The sequence below is a fragment of the Rattus rattus genome, chromosome 1 (genome assembly GCF_011064425.1).
Source record: "Rattus rattus isolate New Zealand chromosome 1, Rrattus_CSIRO_v1, whole genome shotgun sequence".
Classification (NCBI taxonomy): Eukaryota; Metazoa; Chordata; class Mammalia; order Rodentia; family Muridae; genus Rattus; species Rattus rattus.
Genome location: NC_046154.1, coordinates 23330416 through 23357390, shown reverse-complemented (window position 1 = coordinate 23357390; position 26975 = coordinate 23330416). Strand labels below are relative to the sequence as shown.

Below are 26975 nucleotides of genomic sequence, written 5' to 3'. Positions count from 1 at the left end.
TACTTTTTTTTTTTTCTTTTTTTTTCTTTTTTTCAGAGCTGGGGACCGAACCCAGGGCCTTGCGCTTGCTAGGCAAGCGCTCTACCACTGAGCTAAATCCCCAACCCCTCATTTTACTTTTTAAAGATTTATTTATTTTACAGGTATATATATATACATATATATATATTATATATATATATATATATATATACATATTATGTTGTCTTCAGGCACACCAGAAGAGGGCATCAGATCCCATTGCAGATGGTTGTGAGCCACCATGTGGTTGTGGGATTTGAACTCAGGACCTCTGGAAGAGCAGTCAGTGCTCTCAACCACCGAGCCCTCTCTCCAGCCCTCATTTTAATTTTTAAATAAATTAAATTGTAGCTGGGCAGTGGTGGCACACACCTTTAATCCCTGTACTTGGGAGGCAGAGGCAGGTGTATGTCTAAGTTTGAGGCCAGCCTGGTCTACAGTGAGAGTTCCATTATAGCCTGGGCTATACAGAAAAACCCTGTCTCACACAAACAAAAAAAAAAAATAAACAACTAAATTATATTTATTTGTTCATTTTTATTATTTATTTATTGTAAGTACCAGTAGAAGTCAGAGGATAACTTGTATAAGTCTGTCCTCTACTTCTACTATGTGGGTCCTCGGATTTGAACTCAGGACCTCAGGTTAGGGAGCAAGCAAGCGCCCTTCCCACTGAGCCACCTTCCAATCTAGGTGTAGGCTTTTTTTTTTTTTTTAAGATTTAATCATTATGTACACAGTGCTGCCTGCATATATGCCTGCATACAAGAAGAGGGCACCAGATCCCATCACAGATGGTTGTGAGCCACCATATAGTTTCTGGGAATTGAACTCAGGACCTGTGGAAGAGCAGTCTGTGCTCTCAACCTCTGAGCCCCCTAGGTGTAGGTTTTTGAAGACTGAATCTAGAAAATGTTTCTATTCAAAGAAGGATTTACCAACAGTTTGATTTGATCAAAGCTATATTCCTCTGCTTTTCTTTTTTCTTTTTCTTTCTTCTTCTTTTTTTTTTTTTCTTTTAAAGAGGTTTCTCTGTGTAGCTGTGGCTGTCCTGGAACTCACTCTGTAGACCAGGCTAGCCTCAAACTCACAGAGGTCCACCTGCCTCAGCCTCCTGGGTGCTGGGAGTAACTAAAGCTGTGCATCACCACAGCCCGGCCTTTTCTTTCTTTTTTTTTTTTAATTTTTTTTTTCAGAGCTGGGGACTGAACCCAGGGCCTTGCGCTTGCTAGGCAAGCGCTCTACCACTGAGCTAAATCCCCAACCCCCTTTTCTTTCTTGTTAACAGCTTCTTTCATCGGTGTGAGGGCGTCAGATACATTGAAACTGGAGTTACAGACAGTTGTGAGCCACCATGTGGGTGCTGGGAATTGAACCTGGGTCCTCTGGAATGGCAGCCAGTGCTCTAACCACTGACCCATCTCTCCTGCCTGTCTGCTTTTCATCTGCAGTGGGAACAAATGTCTCTTATCTCTTCTGACTGTGATACCCTGAGATGAGAGCAGTTGTCACATAGTAGAGATGGCTCAGAAGGCGACAGACACCATTGGGCTTGGGTCCTGTCATAGTTATTGTTTCCATTGCTGTGATAGAATACCATGACCAAGAGCAACCCGGGGAGAAAAGGGTTTATTTCCTTACAGTTGGTAAACTGTGGCAGCGCCTAATTAATTATTTGAATAGATACAAACTGATGGTGGTGTGCTCCTTGCTACCTGCCCCAGTGTTCTGGGTTTCTTTTTTTTTTTTTTTTTTTTGGAGCTGGGGACCTGCCTGCTAGGGCAAGCCCACTGAGCTAAATCCCCAACCCCGTGTTCTGGGTTTTGGAATGAAAGACACACAGGCACACACACACACACACACACACACACACACACACACACACACATACATACATGCACATACACACACATGCACATACACACATACATACACACACAGTAAGCATACACACACATACATACATACACGCACACACACACACATACACACATACATGCACATACACATACACACATACACACACACACATAAGCACACACACACACACACACACACACACACACACACACACATACACATACACACACACACACACACACACATGAGCCTTATTATATTTTGATATGGCTAGAACAGCTCAGTGGCTGGCCTACTTTCTAACCTTCACGTGGCTAATCCACCTGCCTCCAATATTTCCAAGTCATTACTTACTAAATCCAATATTCTATCTTTGCTGCTCTGGATCCAGTCGGGGAGCCCTCTGGGACCATTATCTCCCCTTCCCCCAGCTCTTACATGGCTGCTATGTTCTCTGTCCCCCACTTTCTCAGACATGACATCTTTCCTCTCTTTCTCCCAGCATGGCGGATCCCTCCTTCCTCCTCCTCCTCTTGGTCCCACAGCCGAGAAAATCCTAAGGTTTCACCTCTATCTACCCTGCTCAGCCATTGGCCATTGACATTTTTATTTACCAAAGAAAACCAACTGGGGACAGGGTCCCTCTATGTCTTATAGGTGGACATGTGGATTCCTGTACAATCTATTTTGGGAAGCCACATTAACACAAGAAGACAGACAGCCACAGAAGCAGTCAGGGATGGGAGGCAGGACCTGGAGTATAGACAGTGCTGCTCACTGGCTGGCTCCCATGGCTGGCTCCCCATGGCTGTCTCAGCTTTCATTCTTTTAAAGCCCATGACCACGGAGAGGCGGCACCATCCACAGTAAGCCAGGCCCTCTCACATCAATCACCAATCAAGACAATGCCCCCACAAGCATTTTCTCAGCTGAGGTTCTCACCTCCAAAACAACTCTAGCTGTGTCAAGTCGACATAAGACAAGCCAGCACCAGTCGCTCGGTGTCCTGGTGCCGCAGTTCCCTTGACTGTTTCGCCCGGTCGGGGTGGCTTTGTCACTTTGAAGATGAGTCATTTGCTTATTCATCCTGTCAGCCCTTCGCCGTGCACACTTTAATCTTCCTTCTACCCCAGATAGACACGATGCACCGATAAACACCAGAAGCTAGCCTAGGACAGGTTGGAGTAGAAGCTAGTACTTCCAGAGGGGAGGTGGCCTTGGATGAGCAGTGGGCAGGAAGTGGGCTTAGCCAGGCAAAGGGGGAAAGGCATTCCATGCGGGGACAGTGCCTTCAAATGCTCAGTGGGAAGAGTGTATGACCCAGCCCAGAGAATTGGGTATGATCACAGCAGGAGGTTTGTGTTAGCCAGGACTTTGGTGAGACCAGCATCCCAAGAGGTAGGAATTGCTGGGATGTCTCTCGGAATAACCAGGGGCCTGGATGTTTCCTCTAGAGACAGAGGGGACAATAAGGAGAGAAGAAGCCTAAGGAAATTCGTGTCTCCTCAGACCTGCTGAGGGCAGAAATGGGGGGATGGTGGGACAGACGGCCATTCAGACAGATGCTGTCATCCTGACCCCTCCTCTCCTGTTGTCCTGTGGATGGGAAACATTTGGCAAGAACAAGAGACATTCTTGGTTGGCATGCTGCTGAACTGTAGAAACTAGAAGCCAGGGGTGTCACCTAACACTCTACAGTATTGGTCCCCTGTCCCGGTATAGAATTGTCAGCCTCAAAGATGAATGGCATCTGTGTCAGACCTTCTTCTACTCGAAATGGGACACGACAGTTAGTACTGGCAACTAAGTGTGTCGGCTGTTTTCCTTGGCTCTGTCACTGAGTATCACCCAGAAGCAACTTAAGGGGGAAATGTTTTTGTTTTGGCTCCTGGTTTTCAGGGATACCATCCACCACGGTGGGAAAAGCGTGGTCGGCAGTGGCTCTCCGGCGGCCGGAGTCCGTAGCGGCTGCCTGTTCACATGTCAGTGGACCATGAAGTCGGAAGCTTGGAAATGGAGCTAGCTTGGAACGTATAAGACCTAACTCCTAGGAACTTACTTCTAGCAGATGGCTCCTCCTAAAAGGGTCTACAATTTCCTAGACCAGGACCATCGGGGAGGGGGCAGATATTCAACCCCATAAGCCCGTGGAGGCCGTGTCACATTCCAACTGTAACAACATCACCTGAGAGTTTGTCAGAATAGCAGAATCCCAGTCCTCATCCCATAGCCACAGCCACTAAATCATCTGCGTGTGTGTGTGTGTGTGTGTGTGTGTGTGTGTGTGTGTGTGCACATCTACTCATGCCTGTGGATGGAACCCAGAGTCTTGTATCTTGTAGGCAGGCATTCTCCCATTGACCTACATCCTCAGCTTTTCTTGCACAAAACACCATGACCAAGAAGCAAGTTGGAGAGGAAAGGGTTTATTCAGCTTACACTCCCACATTGCTGTTCATCACCAAAGGAAGTCAGGACTGGAACTCACACAGGGTAGGAACCTGGAGGCAGGAGCTGTCGCAGAAGCCATGGAGGGATGCTGCTTACTGTATTGCTTCCCCTGGCTTGCCCAGCTTGCTTTTTCATAGACCAGGCCAGGGACGGCACCACCCACAAGGGGTCCTCCCATCCTTGCTCACTAATTGAGAAAATGCCTTACAGCCGGATCTTGTGGAGGCATTTCCTCACGGGAGGCTCCTTTCTCTGGGATAACTCCAGCTTGTGTCCGGTTGACACACAAAACCAGCCAGTACAGTATTTGTGTGCACCACATGTAGGACACTGAGTCCAGAGAGCGTGCCACCACGTGAGTCCTGGGAGCCGAGCCTGGAGTTCAGGAGGCCCTTCTCTAGAAGGTCCTAACTGCTGAGCCATCTGTCCAGGCCCCTCTTCTTGGCGTTTTAAATGTTTCCTGGGGAGATGTGAAATGTACCTTTAAGACACGTTTAGGTGAGCCTCTGCGTCCACTCCCTTTGGTGCCCCTGAGGTCAAGGAACCGTAGAAGAGTTGGGAGGGACTGTGGGTCTTACTTCCGGGTTTACTTATAATGCCATTTTGGTCCCAGGTGTGTTTGAGCAACTTGCTGCAGAACCCCAGTGGGATCCACTACACCTTCGGCTTGCCCGGCCTGCTCGGAGCACTCACCTACTACTGCCTTCATATACTAGCCGAGTCCAGGCCCTCCGATCTCTGGTAGGCTGCTTGGCATCGTCTCTTAACCTTCATGCAACTTGGGAGGAAATGTAGCAATTTATTCAGAGAACCTTTTGTTTGTTGTTGTTGGTGGTGTTTTTGTTTGTTTGTTTGTTTGTTTTTCAAGACTTTTTTTCTGTGTAGCCCTGACTGTCCTGGAACTCGCTCTGTAGACCAGGCTAGTCTTGAACTCAGAGATCGATCCACCTGCCTCTGCTTCCCAAGTGCTGGGATTAAAGGTGCGCACCACCACTGCCCGGCTTTCTTTTTCTTCTTCTTCTTCTTCTTCTTCTTCTTCTTCTTCTTCTTCTTCTTCTTCTTCTTCTTCTTCTTCTTCTTCTTCTTCTTCTTCTTCTTCTTCTTCTTCTTCTTCTTCTCCTTTCTTTCTTTCTTTCTTTCTTTTTTTTAATTCTTTTTTTCGGAGCTGGGGACTGAACCAAGGGCCTTGTGCTTGCTAGGCAAGTGCTCTACCACTGAGCTAAATCCCCAACCCCTCTTCTTCTTCTTTTTAAAATATAAACAGGGTCTTACACTGAAGCTCAGACTGGCCTGGAACTCACTCATGCCTCAGCTCGGATATGAGTTACCATACCCGGCTTCAGAAACGTTCCTAGCCTTTATCTTGTTTGGAGCGACGAGTTCTGTGCACATCTGAGAAAGGTGCAGCTTAGGAGTGGGACCCAGGTACACAAGTTTGGAGGTCCCACAAATCTAGACAGAGCAGGCCAGAGGCAGGAGGATCTCCAGGAGTTCAAGGTCAGCTTGGTCTATGGAGTGAGTTCCAAGACAACCAGGGCTACATGGAGAAAACCCTGTCTCGAAAAAACAAAAACCAACCGACCCAAACAGAGAGTGGTCACGGAGCCATTTTTTTGGATGGTTGTGAAGGCTTTGGGGGTGGAGTTGTTGAAAACCGTACCCAGTGTTTCCAAGTTCTCGTAATTGTCATAGAGTTCAGAGAGGGGGCTAAGCCAGGAACGCAGTTTTATTAGAAATGGAAGTACTCGTCGGGCAAGGGCGATGCCCCAGTAGGCTGTGAGATCTGTCTCCTCTTTTCTTGTATTCCTACTTGCCCGTGGAGTGGTAGATGAGAAAGAGAAGTTTCCAATGAGGCTTGCTTAGGGGAAGGGGAGTGGCTCAGCCCAGAGAGTGCTTCCCTGTCCTTTAGCACCACACAAGCTGGGTGTTGTGGTGTACAGGAGTCCCAGAACGGGTGTAGGAGCCAAGAGGATCAGGAATTCAAAGTCATTCTCTGCCTAGTAAAGGTAGAGTCTACCACATAGTATGTTTGAGGCCAACCTGGACTCAATGAGATGTGAGGAGAAAAAAAAAGCAGGGTTGATTAACGCCTCTGACTAGTAAACCCTCTGAAAAGCCAGCGGCGGTCCTGCTGAGTCTGATCCCAGCCATGGTCGGGTTCCAGCGATACACAGAGCCTGGGAAATAATAATAATAATAATAATAATAATAATAATAATAATAATAATAATAATAATAATAATAAATGTTCATAAGTAACACTGTAGCTGTCTTCAGACACACCAGAAGAGGGCATCAGATCCCATGACAGATGGTTGTGAGCCACTATATAGTTTCTGGGATTTGAACTCAGGACCTCTGGAAGAGCAGTCAGTGCTCTTAATGGCTGAGCCATCTCTCCAGCCCCAGCCTGGGAATTTTTAGTCTGCAGAGCTCTACTGGAACATGGCAGTCAGGTGTCAGCTGGGAGAAGGCCCCTTTGTTTCTCTACAGCCCTTGTTGGCAATGTCACCACTAATGAATGCCATTTGTCATGTTTGTCCGTGATGCCTGTGGCCTGATACCTGAGTGGCTTCTCTGCTTTGTGGATTCTAGGATTGTCACCCAAACGATCACTGACATCGGGGCTCTGAGCTTTGCTATGGCGATGGGAATGGTGACTGGACTGCTGACAGGTGAGTGCAGTACCAGTTTCCAACCACTAGAGTGTGCCCTGGTACACATGTTGAGGCCTGGCCCCTTCCTGAACTCACTGTCAGCTCAGCAAAGCAGATTGCTCAAATGATGTTTTTTTTTTTTTTTTTTTTTTTTTGGTTTTTTTTTCGAGCTGGGGACCGAACCCAGGGCCTCGCTTCCCTAGGCAAGCGCTCTACCACTGAGCTAAATCCCCAACCCCGATGATTTTTTAAAGTTATTTTATTTTATGTGTATGGGTGTTTCGCCTGCATGTATGCTTATGTAACACTTGTATGTTTGCTACCTGTGGAGGCCAGAGAGGAAGATGAATCTCTGAAACAGGAGCTACGAACAGTTGTGAGCCACCTTGTTGGTGCTGAGAGTTGAACCTGAGTCCTCTGGAAGAATAAGTACTCTGAACTGTTGAGCCATCCCTTCAGCCCCTCAAATGCTGATTTTAAAAATCAAAACAATCAGGGCTGGAGAGATGGCTCAGCCCTGGTTAAGAGCACTGACTGCTTTTCCAGAGGTCCTGAGTTCAAATCCCAGCCCCCACATGGGGGTTCACAACCATTTGTAAAGGGATCCGATGCCGTCTTCTGGTGTGTCTGAAGACAGTGACAATGTACTCACATACATACACTGAATAAATATTTATTAGAAATTATTTTTAAAAAATCAAAGAATCAACCTTTAAGAGTAGTGGGGCATGTGTGCAGCAGATCTCTAGGAGTTCAAGGACAGCCTGGTCTACAAGGTGAGTTGCAGGCAAACCAGAGCTATCCAGTGAGACCCTATCACCACTACCTCCTCCACTACAAAAGACCCAACGCAAAATCCAAGGAACACTTAATTTCAGAACTAGAAAGGCCTCCAGAGGTCAACTGCTGCCAGCCAGGCCAGAGAAGACAAGAACCTCCCTGGAGTTCTAACTGGGGCCGGTGTTATCCTTAAGCCCAGGGGGGAGTAACTGTGCCCAGCTTTGCAGAGAAGCCCGAGGAACCTTCAGGCCTCGAGCTTGGCTTCCATTCCCTGATAGCATCTTTGTACTACGTTACTCAGCAGATGCACATCCGGGCTCTACTCTGAACCAGTCTCTCTGTTCAACAGGATAGAACATTCTCCAACCTCCCAGAGCAGACATGATAGTCAGCAAGCGCCCTCTAAGCATCCAATTTGACACAGGAGGTCCCTTCTCCCTTCTCTCCCCGTTTCTCTTCTGTTTTTCTGAGACAGTGCCACACTCAGTAGCCAGGGCAGGTCTTAAAATCTCCACTCTCCTGCCTCCCTCTGGCATCCCTTGTTGGGATGTTGGGATTACAAATGTCACCATACCTGACTTTCTGTTTTGCTGGAGTCAAAAGAGCACAGCGGAAAAGTGAAGGGTGATCCTCCTGCCTCTGCCTCTTGAGTGCTGGGTGGCAGGCGTGTGCCACCTTCCCTGGTTTGCTAGGGCCCCTCTAGTTTATGTTAGGGAAGGGTGTCAGATCCAAGACCAGTTTTGCCTTCATGCTTCCTTACCAAAGTCTATATAATGAACAAAGCTACCAGAACCCACTGAGCTTTGGTTTCTCCGTCTCAAAATTATGGGGAGGGCAGATTTCTCTTGAGATATTGTCATTTACATAGAGTCTTTCAGTGATCTCTCCTTATTTTATTATTATTTTCGTTTTTTTTTTTTTCAAGACGTGGTTCCTCTATGTATAGCTAGCCCTGGCTGTCCTGAAACTCACTCTGTAGATTAGGCTGGCCTTGAACTCGCCCTGCTTCTGCTTCCCAAGTGTTGGAATTAAAGGGGTACACCACCCCTGCCCAGGTTCTTTCTTGAGGTAGCAAAAGAGCTCTGCATATTGTAATGTTTAATTATTTGTTTAAGGTTGTCTCCTAAGTGTCAAAGTGTGGAGGGCTCCCCATGCAGTCAAGTACTTTGATGATCAGGCTTTCTGGGAGGTAAGATTTTTAAGCTATTAACATGATAGGTAGGTGTGTGTGTGTGTGTGTGTGGTGTGCCTGTGCACGCGCGCATGCCTTCACTTGCATAAAGACAACAGTCTGCAAGACCTGGATGCTACCATGCAGCCATCTTACCTATTTCTTGTCACTGTGGTGTAGGAGAACAGACCAGGGGCTGCCAACGCTCCCAGTCACGTAAGCACCAGAGCCAAGGGGCTGCTGTGACCCACTCAGTGTCATAAGCACCATACAGAAAACACCAAACGGAATGGGTTGTTGCTTATGAAGCAGTGAGTCCTTGACACTGAAGGTATTCAAATAAACGATCCGTGTGAATCCACGATCCACGGGAAGCTGGGCGAGCTGGCCCCGGCCTGTACTCCCAGGACGGCAGGTTGGGGCAGGGGCAGCACTGGTTAAGAGCATTCGCTTCTCTAAACGGAGAACCTGGCTTCAGTGTTACCAGTGGTTACTGGTTCCTGGGACTCCTACCCTCTAACTTCAGTTCCAGGGGTTTCAGTGTCACCGCTGACCTCTTCTGACACTGCGCACGGACAGGCATGCACACAGGACTATACAAATGTGAAAACAAGTGTAGGATGGAGGGATGGCCCAGTGGTCAAGAGTCCTGGTGTTTTCCCACAGGACCTGGTTTGGATTCCTAGACCCCGCCTGGCAGCTCACCATTTGCAACTAAGTTTCTAGGTTCTGCATGTCCTCTTTTTTCTTTCTTTTTTTTTTTTTTTTTTTTTTTTTTTTTTTTTTTCCAGAGCTGGGGACCCAACCCAGGGCCTTGCGCTTGCTAGGCAGCGCTCTACCACTGAGCTAAATCCCCAACCCCTCTGCACGTCCTCTTATAGCCACAGCAGGAACCATGCACGTGCACAGTGCACAGAAATATACGCAAGCAAATCCTCCACACACAACATTTTTTTTTAATTAAAAGTAATTAAAGCTGGGTGCATTTGCGCACATCTTTAGTCCTAGCATTGGGGAGGCAGAGGCAGGTGAACCTCTCTGAGTTTGAGGCCAGCCTGGTCTACAGAGTGAATTCAGGGCAGCCAGGATCACAGTAAATAAAACCCTGTCTCAAAAAAAAAAAAAAAAAACAAAAAGTAAAAATAATTAAAAAACCCAGAGAAATATACAGGTAAGATCTCTCCTAATTTAAGATTTGGATAGTGACAGCCAGGTGAGGTGGTGCTTCTCTTTAATCCCAACCCAGTCTACATAGTGAGTTCCAGGACAACCAGAGCTACATAGAGAAACTCTTGTTTCAAAAAAAAATAATAATAAAATAAAATAAACAAGTCTTGCCTTCACAGTTCCCTCACTTGGCTGTCGAATTTTAAGCAAAACCATCTGAGAACGAGGCTGAGCAAGGAGAGCCCTTCCTTCACCTTCCATTGTCTGCATCATGTGTTACAAGAAAGGCTTCCGAGTGATGGTCGAAGTTTAAATATGTTCGATTTCATGACAGATACGATCAATACTTTTGGCTGAAGACACCTCATTAAAGTTCTGGTCTAATTCTATGCACAACGGTCTCGTTCTTCTCACACTGGATAAAGCCGCAGCCCAGGTGGCTGACTCCTTAACAGGGAAATTAAGAACCCGCACACAGGTTTGGATCCAGCGAGGTCCTCATCCTTCCTCAGACTGTGCTGTGGACAAGAGTAGGGCTGGCTGGGGAGCGAGGGAGCAGTACCGAGTTCCTAAGAGGTAGACTCACCCGAGATGCCTGCTAGGTTCCACCCTCTGTCATGTCATGGAGGAACAGCAAAGCAGTCGTTTCCATGTCCTGAAGAGCCAACATTATTCAAAGCCACAGACAGTGGATATGGACACCGATCGTGGCTCCCAGAGGGCAAATGCAGAAGGCCAAGGCTTCATGAAGTTTGTAGTATTGTGTGAGGTGGGAGCCTGGGGGTGGCACAAGCGCTCCCTCTACTGGGACTCTGAGAGTCCCCAACTGCTGCTCTGTGCTAACAGACCCTGTGGTGTGCAGAGTTTAGGTTGGCTAGCCGTTTAGAAGTGAAAGAAGGGTTGGGGATTTAGCTCAGCAGGGTTGGGGATTTAGCTCAGTGGTAGAGTGCTTGCCTAGCAAGCACAAGGTCCTGGGTTCGGTCCGCGGGGCGGGGCGGGGCGGGGCGGGGCGGGGCGGGGCAGAGGGAACACAAAATTCAGGCCATTATCAAACAAATTATCACCCGAGTCTGACTCAAGTCCTAGAAATTGTCACCTAAGATACTGTCAAGTGTGTGGCCTCTCCTCTTTCTATTCATGGCCAAGTGTGGAGTGAACCTGTACCTACCAGGACCCTGTGCCACAGCCGGTCACGTGTTGTGTTCCTGCTCCTGACATCCACATTAGGGATAGAGCTTGGCGTAGCCCCGGCTTCTCTAGCATGTTCTTACTTTCTCTTGGAGGCCTTGGAAGCACTACTCACACCGAAAGGTTTCCCAGTTTCTCTTTTACCTTTGCTTGCGTTTTATTTTGTTCTGTCTCTTCCGGGCTGGTGTTCTCTATGCTGCCTTGCCCGCTGGCTTCAGGAAGTTTGTTCCTTCTCAGCAAGGAGCATCTCCACACATCATCTGAGGAGCTGGTGTGCCGCTCAGACATCTAAGTCTGGTGCATCTTGGGTCCTCAGTTCTCCCGGAAATCTCCAACAACTGAAGGAGCTATACTCGAACCCTTCAGTTCCACAGTACTGTTTTTTTGGTTTGTTTGTCCACTGTTTGGCCCGAGCTGGGGATCCTGAACTTTCAGGCCTAGTTGCAGGTATTCTTATGGTGAACACTACGGAGATTTAGGCAAGCGGTTTTCTTTTTTTTCTTTTCTTTTTTTTTTTTCCGAGGGACCGAACAGGCCTGCTTTTAGCTAAACTGAGCTAAATCCCCAACCCCTTGAACGGTTTTCTGGTCAAGAGAGCCGTAAACTGTGGTCATCGGTTATCTTATCTTAGGCCATTACACGAAAAGGAAGATGCAGATTTTCTAGGAGAACCATATGAACCAAATACAAAATATAACGAGAAAAAACTCTCACCACCAAATAGTTTTTTAATAACAAGAAAATGTTTACACATTATTCAACACCAGACACGGGAGAGGCCGCGTTAGTAAACACTTTGGACCCCAGAGCGAATCCTCACCCCAAAGACTCCACCATTTCTCCATAACCAACTCTTCAGACCATGACAGAAGCTGGCGGAGTGTCTCCCGCCAGCAGTTTCCTTGCCTGTGGTAGAAGCTGATGGGGCTCACGCCACACGAGGCCGTTGCAGTTTACGTAGGAGTTCTCAATGATTCTAGCGTTGTACGATTTTAAGCTGAGATTATACTCAGAAGTAAGTTTAGAAAACAGTATTACAAAAGATTGGGCGAGCAGAGAAAAAACATCCCACGCAGGGCGGCCATGCTGCAGAAGTGGGGGCGGGGCAGTTGTGCTGCAGAAGTGGGGGTCCTCATTGCCACAAGTCTTCTGTGCGGCCAAACTTAAAAACCAGCCCCCTGTGGACAGAGCAGGAATTACAGCATGATGGCCTGGGTTGGGAAACTTCTAGAACGGTAGGAACCATGTGACAGGGAAACACGCACAGCTGCAGAAAAAGCTCCCGAGATACACACACACACCGACTGCCCTAGGGACATGAATTGTTCATAATGTTTGACTGCTGTCACTGTCACTGTCCCCAGACCTGAGCTCTTACCGCTGAGGCTTCTGAAAAGTCATCCAGCGTTTGGGAACCCGACAAGGCTTTTTGGGGGTGAGTCGGGGGTGGAACCCAAGATCTGGAGGTAGGCACGCTAGCCTGGAGCTGCAACTCCACCCCCATCCACGCACCTTATGGGTTGTCTTGGAGTGCAAGACCCAAACAGACAAGTAAGACTGTCCTTACCCTGCTGGCATCCGATCACCCTGTCACTTACTTTAGCCGGTGGTGGGCACACACGCAACACACCAAGGAATCCCAATCCACAAGCTCATTCTCCATGAATGGGTGCAATTTTTTGTTTTGATGAGATGGGGGTCTTACTGCGAAGGCTGCGCTGGCAAGGTGCCAATGATATAAACCAGGCACCTTGTGGCAATCTGTCTGCCTCTGCCTTCCGGTGCCGCCAGAGGTTCCAGGCATAAGTCACTATGCCCTGCTGTCAATTTCTGAATTCGAATGATTCAGACAGGATCAGGGCAGGGGCGCTACAGGTAAAGCATTTGCTGGGAACCCTGACAACCGGAGTTCCCTGGAACCTGCACAAAGGTGGAAAGAGGGAACCAACTGGGGCTGGAGAGATGGCTCAGTGGTTAAGAGCACTGACTGCTCTTCCAGAGGTCATGAGTTCAATTCCCAGCAACCACATGGTGGCTCACAACCATCTGTAGTGGGATCCGATGCCCTCTTCCAGTGTGTCTGAAGACAGCTACAGTGTACTCATATATAATAAAAGAGTTACGGGGGCTGGAGAGATGGCTCAGCGGTTAAGAGCACTGACTGCTCTTCCAGAGGTCCTGAGTTCAATTCCCAGCAACCACATGGTGGCTCCTCTGACTTCCCGGACATGTGCACATGTGCACACTCACAGCCACACACAAATTCAATAATACTAAAAAAACTAAAAAAGGCTCCAAAGGATGGTGATATTTGAAATGGGCTTTAAGGAGTTCAAATGAGGTGGGATGAGACAGCTGGTTTTATGTAAACACAAATTCAAGTCGTCAGAGAGGGCAGAGCTTCAGTTAAGAAAATGCCTCCCGGATTGGGGATTTAGCTGTGGTAGAGCGCTTGCCTAGCAAGCACAAAGCCCTGGGTTCAGTCCCCAGCTCCGGAAAGAAAAGAAAAAAAAGAAAAAAAGAAAATGCCTCCCCATAAAATCCGGGTTGTAAGCAAGTCTGTAGGGCATTTTCTTAATTAGTGATTGATTGGGAAGGGCCTAGCCCATTGTGGGCAGGGCCATTCCTGGGTTCTATAAGAAACCAGATTGAGCAAGCCAGGGGAAGCAAGCCAGTAAGTAGCATCCTTCATAGCCTCTGCATCAGCTCCTGCCTTCAGGTTCCTGCCCTGTGTGAGTTCTTGACCTGACTTCCTTTGATGATCAACTGTGATGTGAAAGTGTGAGCTGAATAAACCCTGCCCTCCCTAAGCTGCTATTGGTGCAGGTGTTTCATGACTGAGGCAGCAGGAACGAGGATCGGGGGCTGGCGGAGAGGGACAACCAAGGTGTTTTGGTTGTAGAAACAGTACCTCAAAATTTGAATGCCAAGAAGCCAAGGGGTAAGGACTGGGGATGGAGGTCCACGGTAGTGCTAATGCCCAGAATGCACGAGGGGTAAAGTCCTGCCAGGCCTGGGAGCACACACACACTTGTAGTCCCAGCTACTTAGGAAGCTGAAGGACTGTCTGAGCCCAGGAGTCTGAGTCCAGCCTTAGCTACAGAAAGCAATTCCTTCCTTTAAAGAAAACACACACACACACACACACACACACACACACACACACACACACACACACAGAGGGAGCGCTCAAAACTACACACACAAACATCAAAACCACGCATACAGAGAACAAAACTACATGCATGGAACTGGAGAGATGGCTCAATGGTTAAGAGCACTGACTGCTCATCCAGAGGTCCTGAGTTCAAATCCCAGTAACCACATGGTGGCTCACAACCATCTGTAATGGGATCTGATGCCCTCTTCTGGTGTGTCTGAAGACAGCGACAGTGTACTCACATACATAAAATAAATAAATGTTAAAACAAAAACAAAACTACATGCATATAGAACAAAATACATACACACAGAATAAGACCATAAACACACAAAGATCAGTGCCCCCACCAAACAAAACAACACACATACAAACACACAGAGAAACATGCATGCATAGCTGTGCTCAGAGTTTAAGACACGCTGGAGTGGGAGGATCATGAGTTCAAAACCAGTCTAGGTTAAACAGTGACACTCTTCAAAACAAAACTAAAACACACACGCAGACACACAGACACAGACACAGACACACAGATGTAAAGAATGAAAATCAGAACATACCCAAAAAAGATGAAGGCATTCTGGAAAAATACAGCAATTCCAGGATACACTATGGCCTTTTCTGTAAAAACAATTGTAATTTTTAGAGGTCTAAGATCTCCAAACAGTTAGGTCCAGATACACCAGCAGACATCAGCTTCCTTGCCTACCCTAACTGACCATTCTGGCAGCCGTGATACATGGCCGACAGCACTGGCTTAGTAAGTGACAGCCCCTGCTGTTCAGGTAATGCTACTTCCGGGGGCAATGCACAGTATACCTGAAGAACAGAGCAGAAGGTGCTGGGAAACAGAACTGGCAATTGTCTGGTCCTCGGGAGCAGAGGCGGTTGATGCTGGAACAACTCCGGGGGAGAAGACAGAGCAGCTCGGGGCATGGAGCCATTAGACCCAGAGGTCAGGCAGACCCCAGGAAAGGCAGACCCAGGAGCAAGCAAGAGCAGGGCACAAGCAGAACTACAGAGGACAAAGGCGCTGAGGCAGGAGCAGCTGGCACAGTAGAGAAATGGCTGCTGGGTATGAGAAGGAAGAGCGAGGAGGGGAGAGGAAGTCCTGCAGGTCAGGAATTGCGACTGGAGCTGACCTGTCCTGAGGGATCTCACTGAAAGGGAGAGGCAGGAAACCGGCTAGGAAGTCCTTTCAGGAGAGCGGGGAAGAGACTGGTGGGCTGAAGCAGGCGACAGCCATGGAGTTGCTAAGAGGTGGCTGTGAGGTGGGTAGACACAGGATACACTGTGCTTAGGGGCAAGAAGGTGCCTCCCTTGACAGGCCTTGGCTGAAGGCAGCAGTGACCGGCTTACACATCTGGAAGGACACAGTTACCTTAGCTGAGAGGTAGACACTGCAGTCCCAGCAGGAGCTCTGAGCACAGAGCTGGGCTCTCCTTGCCGTGTGTCTGCCCCTGGCTGTCAGGAGCACTTGTTATCGGACAACTCAGAGCCCGGAGGCTCAGATGACTGTCAGCTTTTCCTCATCCCAAAATAGCCTGAGGTTTTTGTCTAGGCCTCTGTTATCTCTACTAACAAATGTTACTGCCCCCAGGTCTAGTGGCTCACTCATTAGTCCCAGCACTTGGGAGGCAGAGGCAGGCGGATCTCTGTGAGGTTAGCCTGGTCTACAGAGTAAGAATGAGTCTCATGACAACAGTAACAGAAACAACTAACCTAAATCAGCCAACCAGCCAACCAGCCAGCCAGCCAGCCAGCCAACCAGCCAGCCAGCCAGCCAGCCAGCCAGCCAGCCAGCCAGCCAACCAGCCAGCCAGCCAACCAAATCAGACTAGGCCAAGTCCAGGTTTGCCAAGCACCAGCGCTATGTTTTTCCTGTGATAGCTATGGTCTATTTTATCTGGAATACTTAAATATGTCTCCCATTTTTCTAGGCTCCCTCAAGTTGGAATTTCAGGCAGGGACACAAGGCCTTAAATTGGTCTTACACCTTAAGTTGGTCTTACACAGCACATGCAATTTTTAACTATTTCTCTGTAAAAACAGGTAACACCATCTTATCAAGGAGGTGCAACTGAATAAATGTGGACCAAGCCGGAGCAATGTGGCAAACCTGTGTATCTGCGGCACTCAGGAGGTGGGAAAGGGAAATCCCCGATTCCCGGCCACCCTAGGCTACATGGCAACAATTTATATGACGGGACAGTCCTGACAGACAACTAGACTGCAGAGTACCAAGGGCATACATCTCTCAGGAAAGGTCACTAAGTGCTCTGACCTCACCCATGAGCTAATCCAACCATAGACTCAAACTCTGAGACCAGTGGGAGTGGTGGGACTGGGTGAGCAAGCCATCCCTAGAGGTGGGGGTGGGGCTGCTGGGGACATGCCTATCTTGGCCCTGCCTCATTCCTATTGGTCTTCTCTGTTCCCTGGATGTCAGGAGGTGGGCACTGCTGAGCCATCCATCCCTTCTGCTTCTATCAACGCCAGAGATGTGGGGGCGGCTGCCCCTGAACTACAAGCCCAGGGCTGAGCCAAAACAAAGCCTCTCTTGTTCCGGGGCTCCTCTCAGATCACATATATAATATATATATAAATATATAAAAATATATAAATACATACATAAACTATATATAAATATAAATACATACATATATGATATGTAAAATATATTAAATATAAACACACATAAATATATAAATACATGCATATATAATACATAAATATATAAATACATATATAAAATATATGTGTGTATATATATGTGTGTATATATATATATAAATACATAAAAATAATGATTCATCTTTTTTTCGGAGCTGGGGACCGAACACAGGGCCTTGCGCTCGCTAGGCAAAAAGCGCTCTACCGCTGAGCTAAATCCCCAACCCATGATTCATCTTAAAATAGCCAGTTTAGATGTAAAATCCCAGTATGAGGTTAAAGTACAATGTATCCTTACCCTTAGCAACATAACCCCCGAAGAGAATCCACATGGATGCAATCAGGGATCCAAAAGCCAACATGAAGCCGATGAAGAGCCAGATGCGAGCTCCTGAAAAAATACAATGTTACCCCAGCTGGGCCGCAGATAGGGCAATTGACTTCCCACCTCCAGCAAAATCCCAGCTGAATGTGTGTCCAGGTCTGTGATCCCGACAACTGGAGGTAGAGGCAGGAAGGTCTGAAGTTCAAGGCTGGCCTGTGTTACCTAAGACCTTGCCTCAAAATAAAGCCAAAGGGTTGGTAAAGAGCCACCAAGTAGAGGCCCTTGTTGCCAAGACAGACGGCTTGGTTTGATTCCCCGGAGAGACCTAACTGCAACAAGCTGTCCTCTGACCTCCACACAGGCACCTCCGCATGTGTGCGTCCACACTCATAACCCCCACCTCACCCAGATATGGAGGCTGGTGTACAAGGAATGCCAGTCTGATCTACACAGTGAGGTGTAGGCCAGGAAATACTACAGAGATCTTGTTCCAAAAATCACCTACTGCACACACGTGTACTCACAGATGTAACATACATGCACACGAAAAATAAATATAAAAACCATTGGGCTAGGCGAGGTGGCACATGCCTGTGTCTGTACACTTCAAGGGTTGAAGCAGAAGAATCTATTCTAATTCAAGGCTATCCTTGGCTATATTTGAAGTTAGCCTGGGCTATCTGGGATCCTGTCTCAGATAAAGCTAGGGGCCAGTGAGATGGCTTGGTGGGTAAACGTGCTTGCTATGCAAGCCTGTGGCCAGGGGTGCCATCCCTTGAACCATTTTTTTTTTTTTAAGATTTATTTTACATATATAAGTACACTGTAGCTGTCTTCAGACACAACAGAAGAGAGCATCAGATCACATGGTTGTGAGCCACCATGAGGTTGCTGGGATTTGAACTCAGGACCTCTGGAAGAGCAGTCGGTGCTCTTAACCACTGAGCCAACTCTCCAGCCCCCAGCCCTTTAACTTTCTTAAATAGCTAGATGCGGGGCAGGAGAGATGGTAGATGATCTAATACCTTTTCTGGCTTCTGCGGTCACCAGGCACACATGTGGTGCATAAACATTCATGCAGGTAAATCATCCACACACATTCAAAAAAAAGGTCTAAGATTATAAATTCAAAATGCTGGGGTTGGGGATTTAACTCAGTGGTAGAGCGCTTGCCTAGCAAGCGCAAGGCCCTGGGTTCGGTCCCCAGCTCCGAAAAAAAGAAAAAAGAGAAAAAAAAAATTCAAAATGCTAATGTGGGCTAAGAGCAGTGGTGCACCTCTATAAGCCTAGTGCTTGGGAAACAGACACTGGTGACTCTCTATGAGCTTAAGCCTGGACTACATATCGAGTTCCAGGCTAGCCAGGGCTACGTAGTAAGATCCTATCTAGAAAAAGAAACAAACAAAAAAATATGAATACAACCAAATATACCTGTCAGAACCGACAGTCATGTCTAGAGTAGCCTCATGTCATGGGGCTCTGCTTTGCACACTGTCAGCTCCTGCTCTCTGTGGCAGCCTGCAGACACTTTAAGACTACCCACTGTTGCTGAGGTCAGACACTCACGCCTCGTGGGTTTTGTGCTCACAGCCTGCTGTGACGTATGCCTTGGAAACCAGCATCTCCCTGTCCCACGCAGGAACCCAAAAAGCTGGATGCGAAGTAGTCTCGGTTTGGGGAAGAAAGCTCTGTAGTAAGATGTCGACGCCTATTTACCTGTCTGGCCCAGACAGCCTTCGCTGTAGCTGTCACCTCGTACTTGTCCATTCGATACTGCATTAATCCTGCAGGAGGAAGGAAAGCAAGAAATCAGGGGCTTGCCCTCAAAGAGAAGCTGTCAACAGCATCAGATCATTAAACTCAAGAAGCTATGGTTGCCTAAATTCAAGGTGAGGCCTCGAGAGCCTTGAGCCATGGGTCCACATGACAAGTCACCTAAGGAAGTCCCTTCGAGTGAGACAGGCCCCGGGATGGAAGTTGTCATGCCAACAGGAGAAATGGCATCGCCTGGCAAGTTGTTAGGAAACTCTTGGACTTACCCTAAACCTACTGGAGTAGAATGTCCAGCATGGAGCTCCAAAGCCTAGTTCTAACAAGTTTTTCAGGTGATTTGAATGCTTATTGAAAAGCTAAATATAGGGGCTGGAGAGATGGCTCAGTGGTTAAGAGCACTGACTGCTCTTCCAGAGGTCCTGAGTTCAAATCCCAGCAACCACATGGTGGTTCACAGCCATCTGTAATGGGATCCGATGCCCTCTTCTGGTGTGTCTGAAGACAGCTACAGTGTACTCACATATAATAAATAAATAAATCTTTAGAAAAGCTAAATATAGGGCTAGAGAGACAGATTAGGGGTTAAGAGCACTAATCGCATACACAGAGGAGCCAGTTCTGACCCTAACCAACCAACTGTCTGTACTGGAGCTCCTGGGCCTCCAAGGGAACCTACGCTTACATACGCACATCCACACACCTAGTTTTTAAAAATTAATCTTAAAGGCTGGGCTGTGGTGCTGCACACCTTTAGTCCTAGCACTTGGGAGGCTGAGGCAGATGGATCTCCATGAGTTCGAGGCCAGCCTGGTCTACAGAGGGAGTTCTGGGACATCCAAGGCTACACAGAGAAACCCACCTTGAAGAAAACGATAAATGAATAAATACATACATGCATACTTCTTCGTTTTAAAGAAGTTTCTTTTTTAGCTTAAGAGGCTTGCTAGGTTTCACTGTGACAGCATCTAGCACAATGACGAAAACGTGAGTTGAAGCCAAAGAGTAAAAGCTAAAGAGCCCAAGGTGGGTCTGCGGCCCTCAGGCACCGGAAACGCTGTGGAGAGCCCTGCAGAACACCGGCCTCACGTGCCTGTGCGTGGCACCTCCTCCCCCACAGAGGAGCAAGGCAGAAGAGCCCCTGCAATGGAGGATGAACCTGAGGTGATCTGGCCCGTGGCTCAAGGGGACAAAGTTACATGACAACTTATCAAAGGGGGAGGACTTCAGATAGGAATGCCAAGAACAGTGACAGAATTATCATTGCACAGCTAGAAGGCCAAAACCAAAAGGAAAACGTCAGAGCCACAGCCACAGCTTTGGTGAGCCCGTCTTTGCTCTCCATCACTATCTCCCCCTCCCCACCAGGCTCCTGACAAAACTCTTGACCCCTCTGGCTCCTGATGCCCCCCCCTCCTCCAGATGTCTGTCTCCGCCTCCCTCTCAGGCTCCTGATAACACCCCCTCTGACTCCAGTGATTGTCTCTACCTCTCCCTCTAACTCCTGACCCCCTCTGACTCCTTACAACCACCTCTGGCTCCTGACACTCCCCCTACCCCCCACTCCGTTCCTGATCCCCCTCAGGCTCCGGAGTGACTGTCTTCCCCTCTCTCTCAGGTTCCTTCCCCTCCCAACTCCTGGCTCCCCATCCCCTAGCTCCTGACTCCACTTCTGCTGTCTTAACCTCCCCTGGCTCCTGATTCCTGACTCCCTCCCCCCAGCTCCCCCCAACTCCTAGCCCCCCCTACAGCTCCTGATCCCCCCTCTGGCTCTTGACCCCCTCTCTGACATCCTAACCCCTTCTGAGTCCTCCCTTCCCTCTCCCTGGGTCCTGCCTGGCCCCCACCCTGTTCCTAACCCTCCAGCTCCTGCCCCCCTCCCTGCTCCCCACTCCCCCCCCCCATCTTGTTTTCCCACTTCTGTGCTTGCAGTCATTTAACACACTGTAAGGGAATCTCGCTGAGTTACCGTGCACCTGATTCACCTCCGGACTGCTCCTGTTTTAGCCACCACTGATTCTCATACTGAGAGCAGAGGCTGGGCTGTGAGCTTAGTAAGTACCTCGGGTGGTTAAAAACCTACAGGAAAGTGCACATGGCATCCCGGACTCATGGGGAACTTTCAACTTTGCTAGGACAGAAGAAAGCAAGTGGAGCTGAGGAGAGCAGGGAGATGCTATGGGAAAGGGCAGAAGAGAGGGAAAGAGAAAAACAGAACTATCCGTCAGCTCTCCTCATGACAGTGTCCTTGCTGGCCTTGAATTCACAGCAATCCTCCTGTCTCAGCCTACACAACAGCTGGGATTTTTGTCTTGTTTCTCTCTTTTGGACTTATTTATATGCATGTGGTGTTTTACCTGCATGTGTACACGAGTTCTGGTGTCTGTAGAGTGGCCATAAGATTCCCCTGGAGCCGCAGTTACAGGAGGCTATGAGCCACCATGAGGATGTTGGGAACCAAACCCAGGTCTTCTGCCAGAGCAATACACTCTTAACCACTGAGCCATCTCTCCAGACCCTTTGTATAATTTCTTGAGACCAAATCCCTTGGCTGGCATCGGACTTCACAAGTAGCGTAGGCTGGCCTGAAGCTTGCAGACAATCTTCCAAGTGCTGTCTCTGTTCCAAGTACTGGGATTATAGGTTCCAAGAGTGTCACCATACCCAGGGGTCCTTCTTACCTACCAGAATTTTAAATTGGGTCTAGGATCCTTTTAGTTTGTGACACTCTAGGCAGGGGGGGCGACCGCTATCACTTACATGAGGAAGGCTATGGTTGCTATGACGCCACAGGCATGGTATGAGTGGTTGAATTGCTCCATATTGGGGTACATTACAGCCGCGTCTATGATGATCCACCATCCTGTGAAAAACTGAAAACAGACAGACAGAATGAGGTGATGTCCGTGAGACCCAACAGCAACAGCACGTGTGACTACAGGGTGTTTGAACCAAGGAACCCCTTCAAAGCTTTACGCTTGCGATTTGTGGGTGGTTCACCAGCCGATTAAATATTAGGTACCCAGGGCTGGAGAGATGGCTCAGCGGTTCAGAGCACTGACTGCTCTTCCAGAGGTCCTGAGTTCAATTCCCAGCAACCACATGGTGGCTCACAGCTGCCTGTAACCCCTACAGGATCCAACACCTTCCTCCGTGGTCACTCACATGTACGTGGTGTACAATTGTACGGGCAAGTAAAACATCCATGCACATAAAAAAAATAAATGAATGTTTAAAAAAAGTATGTAGTAGGTACCCTAAGCCTGTTCCCACTAGTGTAGACTTTACAATCCAAAGTTCTGACACTTCATGGAGAAGGGGAAAGTGGAATCTGGAGGCATTGTTCATACCTGTCAACCACTGTGCCCAGACAGCTCAAGTGGGACTGCACTGAGTTCAAGGTCAACCTCAAATCCTAGCTGACAGAGGGAAGGAACGCCCCGCTGCCTGCTGCAGTTCTCCCATGGGGCTCTGGACAGCTAATGTGGGGTGTGGTAGCATGGGTCAAGGGAAGAGCAGTTACCACCGGAAGAATCTTAACTACATCTCGGAGTCATGAAACAACACGTCTGCAATATTTATTCCTTTTGATGGTTACAGTATGGCCATTTGATGGTTTTGGATATGATTTCTTTTTTTTTTAATTTACTGAATTTTATTTTATGTGCATTAGTGTGAAGGTGTCAGATCTCCTGGAACTAGGGTTACAGATAGGTGTGAGCTGTCATGTGGATGCTGGGAATTGAACCTGAGTCCTCTGGAAGAGCAGCCAGTGCTCTTACCCGCTGAGTCATCTCTCCGGCCCTTCTGATATCTGATTTTTAATTTGAACATGAAATTATATATTAACTAACCAAATTTTCTTCTGGTTATTTATTAAAGGAAAATGGATAAAATAGAAATATTGAAATTCGGGGTTGGGGATTTAGCTCAGTGGTAGAGTGCTTGCCTAGCAAACACAAGGCCCTGGGTTTAGTCCCCAGCTCTGAAAAAAAGAAAAAGAAAAAAAAAAAAAAGAAATATTAAAATTCTATGTAAAAAACTTCCCTCACCTGAAGAGGAATCTACAGGTTGGCATTACTTACGGAGAGCAGATGTAGCCTGGTGGCTGAGTATTGCCTGTGTGCACAGGCACTCAATTCCATCCCCAGTATCACACACAAGGAGCCATTAACCAAATCCCGACCAATAGCTTACAGGATATGAAAGGAACCCCCTTTCCCACCCTCCCTGCAAGGAGCCAGGTATTCTAAGCCATCGAATTGTCTTTACCAGGTAAAGGCAGATCTGTACGTTCACTAATGATGCTTTGATAGGCTAGAATACATAGTGGCCTGGATTTTTCCTCTGTTTAGTGTGTTCAAGGTTTTTTAAAAATTTTATTTATGAGGAATACACTGTTGCTGTCTTCAGACACACCAGGAGAGGGCACCAAATCCCATCACAGATGGTTGTGAGCCTTACATTTAAGATATTTCTTCAAAGACCAAAATGTAAAGCTTTCCAAAACACAAGTTTCTAAAGTGGTATTAAATTTTGTTGTGTCTTTTGAAAAAGAATGATAATTTTTATAAAATATGATGAAAATCGGGGCTGGAGAGATGGCTCAGTGGTTAAGAGCACTGACTGCTCTTCCAGGGGTCCTGAGTTCAATTCCCAGCAACCACATGCAGCTCATTACTGGGGATTTGAGACCCTCACACAGACACACTAAGTAAATTATTTAAAAAATAACAGTAATATTTAAAGATGAGGTACAGAAAAGATATTTAAACTTGGGTTTCTAGTCATTCATTTGCTTAAAGTTTCTTCCTTCCAGGCTAGAGTTCAGTGACAGAGAACTTATCTACTCTGTGTGAGATCCTGAGTTCAGTGTCCAGTAAACGTATTTCTCTCTAGAACAGGCAGCAGGGGCTGGCAAGATGGCTCAGTGGTTACCAAAGGACCCAGGTTCAATTCTAAGCACCCACATGACAGCTCCCAACTGCCTGTAACTCCAATTCCAAGGGACCTGACACCCTCACACCAAAGCACATAAAATAAAATAAAAAATAAAACAAAGACAAGAGAATAGGCAGTAAGTGAGATCTTAAGTCATAAGGTCGGACAGCATGAGGAATGTGGGGTGTAAATTGCTTTACCTTCGAATCCCCTCTGAGCACGTTATTTTGCAGCTCAAGGACTCCAGCACTTGGGTCTTATTCTTTTTTTTTTCTTTCTTTTTCTTTTTTTTTGGAGCTGGGGACCGAACCCAGGGCCTTGTGCTTGCTAGGCAAGCGCTCTACCATTGAGCTAAATCCCCAACAACCCCAGCACTTGGGAAGTAGAAGGCAGGAGGATGGTGAGAAAGGAATTCCCTAGCTACTTGACTGGTTTAAACCTGAGTTTAAGCCACCATGACTTTTTCTTTTTTTTTCCTTTCCAAAAAAACTTTTTTGTGAGCTTCCCAATACTACTCTCTACAAGATTAAGGGAATATGAACTTTTAACCTGAGACAGGGTCGGGGGAATATCTATCTTAACTGGTTTAAACCTGATTGTCTCTTTAACTCTTTCTTGCTTTTTCCTTTTTTTTTTTTTGCTCTGGTTGTCCTGGAATTCACTGTGTAGACCAGGCTGGCCTCAAACTCACAGAGATCCACCTGCCTCTGCGTCTAGAGTGCTGGGATCAAAGGCGTGAATCAGACCTGGCCCCAGTACCTCACTACTCACCAACCTCACAAGTAAAACATTACGGAGTAAAACAGGTTTGCTGATCAATTATTTTTTTTTAAAAGGACACACTGGAAAGCATCACACACAACCTCAAACGTCTATACGGCCACACATCAACATACGGAGGGCGATGGTACCACAGGGACTTACGAGAACGCCAGCGGCGATGGAGGCAATTGTGTTCCGCTTCTCCCCCCAGTCCATGCACTCCGAGCACCTGGAACCTTCTAGAAATCCAGACATCTTTTCAGGTCACTAAAGCAGAACCAAGGCAGTTAAATAAGGCCCTTTGGTTGACGGTGCTTCAAAGCCAGCTGAGTTTCCACAAAATAACAGCTGGATAACAATCTAATACAGGTTACAAACTTACTTCAGAATATCTGACGCTGCCTTGGTGGGCAGGGAAGGACTGGGGGGTGGAGCCTACGTACTCTTAATTTAAGAAGTGATTTTAGCTGGGACTGGTGTGGTGGCTCCTGCCGGCAATCCTAGCATTTGGCAGGCTGAGGCAGGAGGACTGCCAGCCAGAGCTACAGGGTGAGTTCCAGGCCAGTCTGTCTTAAAAGACAAAACAAGGGGCTATAGAGATGGCTCAGCAGTTAAGATGTTAAGTTAAGATGGCTGTTCTTCCAGAGGTCCTATAGTTCAATTCTCAGCAACCCCCTGGTGGTTCACAACTATCTTTAAGGGGATCTGATGCCCCCTTCTGGCCTGAGGATGTATAAGCAACAGAGTACTCATTGAAATTTTAAAAGACAAAAATGATAAAAATAAGGAAACAAAATTAGGATGGTTTTAGCATATTCATGGAGGTGATTACCCTAACTTTAACAAAAACGTACTCATCTCCTCAAAGATGTCGCATTTTATCATTGCAAGTCCACTATTAATTTAAGCAGTCCTTTAAGTGTGCGCCACGATGCTTAGCCCACCACAACTGCTTTCTAAAACTTAAGCTCCGGGTTAAGGTTCCTGTTTGATTTTGCTAAGTGAGTAACAAACGTTGGTTTTAAGTTAAAGACATAGACTTGGATGAAAGATATGTCCCCTAGGAATCTGCACATTTTATCCTGAATATGTTTTTCATGCCCAGATAAAGGAAAGAACCGCTGAACTACGGGCTTTCTTTCGATTTCATTTCTTCTATGTTATTTGTCCCTTCTCCAGGCTTGCCTTCGGATGTCATTACTATGTAAAGGGCACCCATCTTATTTCATTTCCTATCTCTAACTCTGCGACGGATGCTGTTTCAACATCCCCCACACAAAGTGCAGGCCTGAAATTAATTCGGACTTAAAGAGTGCGCTGTCAAATTACCACGGCCAGCCGAAATTGTCTTAAATCACATAAAACCCTCTTCCTTCAGGCTCAACTGTGCAGATCCAGTCCGAGAAACATCACGCATCATTTCACGGATAATGGGAAAACCTGAACTATACACAAGTCGCTCACAGCGAACACCCCAGCTCTCACATGACTCCCTAAGGAAGACGACTTCAGTTTTAGCCGCCTCGAAACAAGCTAAAGGGAAAAACTGATATACGTTCATGATGAGTTCGGGTCTGAAGATTCACTCGTTTATATCTATTGATTGGAAAGAAAAGCAACCCACTATGTGTAATTGTCGGTTCACCCAATGGCCCCACCCGAGTCCATTTTTCGCTGCACAATTACTTGACGTGTTCAAAGGCAGACCCGCCCTGCAGACTGGAGGAACAGGGCGCGGTCACGCGTGGGCTGACCCCGATGCTCCGCCGTCGGATGAGCGTGCCCGCAGTTCTGGGGAATTGTCCCCGAGACAGGAAGTGGCCCCGCAGGTCGCGCGATCTCAGCCGCGGCAGCGGCGTCCAGGAGCTGGGACGCGGCCATCGCCGCGAGTTCGAACCCGGCCCGCTGCTTCGCCCTCCCGTCCGCACTCACGTCCAAGTCCGATGTCGCGGCGCGTTTGGCAGCCTCTGTTCACTCCAGTTCTGCAAGAAAACAAAACAGCCACAGGCAACCAGACTCCCGGATGTGGATGTGCCGGTCCGGCCCCCC

At 47.6% G+C, this 26975-nt stretch overlaps 2 protein-coding genes across 3 annotated transcripts in view; one reads left to right on the top strand and one right to left on the bottom strand.

Moving 5' to 3' along the window:
• Rhce (Rh blood group CcEe antigens) overlaps positions 1 to 10500 on the top strand; it is a 33775-nt gene extending 23275 nt beyond the window's left edge. For both annotated transcript variants that reach the window (XM_032896343.1, XM_032896349.1), the window contains exons 7-10: positions 4946 to 5073; positions 6928 to 7007; positions 8885 to 8958; positions 10287 to 10500. In XM_032896343.1, the coding sequence (XP_032752234.1) occupies positions 4946 to 5073; positions 6928 to 7007; positions 8885 to 8958; positions 10287 to 10313 (309 nt within the window). In that variant the 3' untranslated portion in view covers positions 10314 to 10500. The remainder of the gene's footprint in view (positions 1 to 4945; positions 5074 to 6927; positions 7008 to 8884; positions 8959 to 10286) is intronic.
• Positions 10501 to 12003: 1503 nt separating this feature from the next.
• Positions 12004 to 26975, bottom strand: Tmem50a (transmembrane protein 50A). The gene is made up of 7 exons (XM_032896355.1): positions 26859 to 26975; positions 25089 to 25193; positions 21984 to 22096; positions 19170 to 19237; positions 17427 to 17519; positions 15016 to 15076; positions 12004 to 12473 (listed from the first exon to the last, which is right to left on the bottom strand). The coding sequence occupies exons 2-7, from the start codon at positions 25179 to 25181 to the stop codon at positions 12428 to 12430; spliced, it is 474 nt and encodes a 157-aa protein (XP_032752246.1). The 5' UTR covers positions 25182 to 25193; positions 26859 to 26975; the 3' UTR covers positions 12004 to 12427.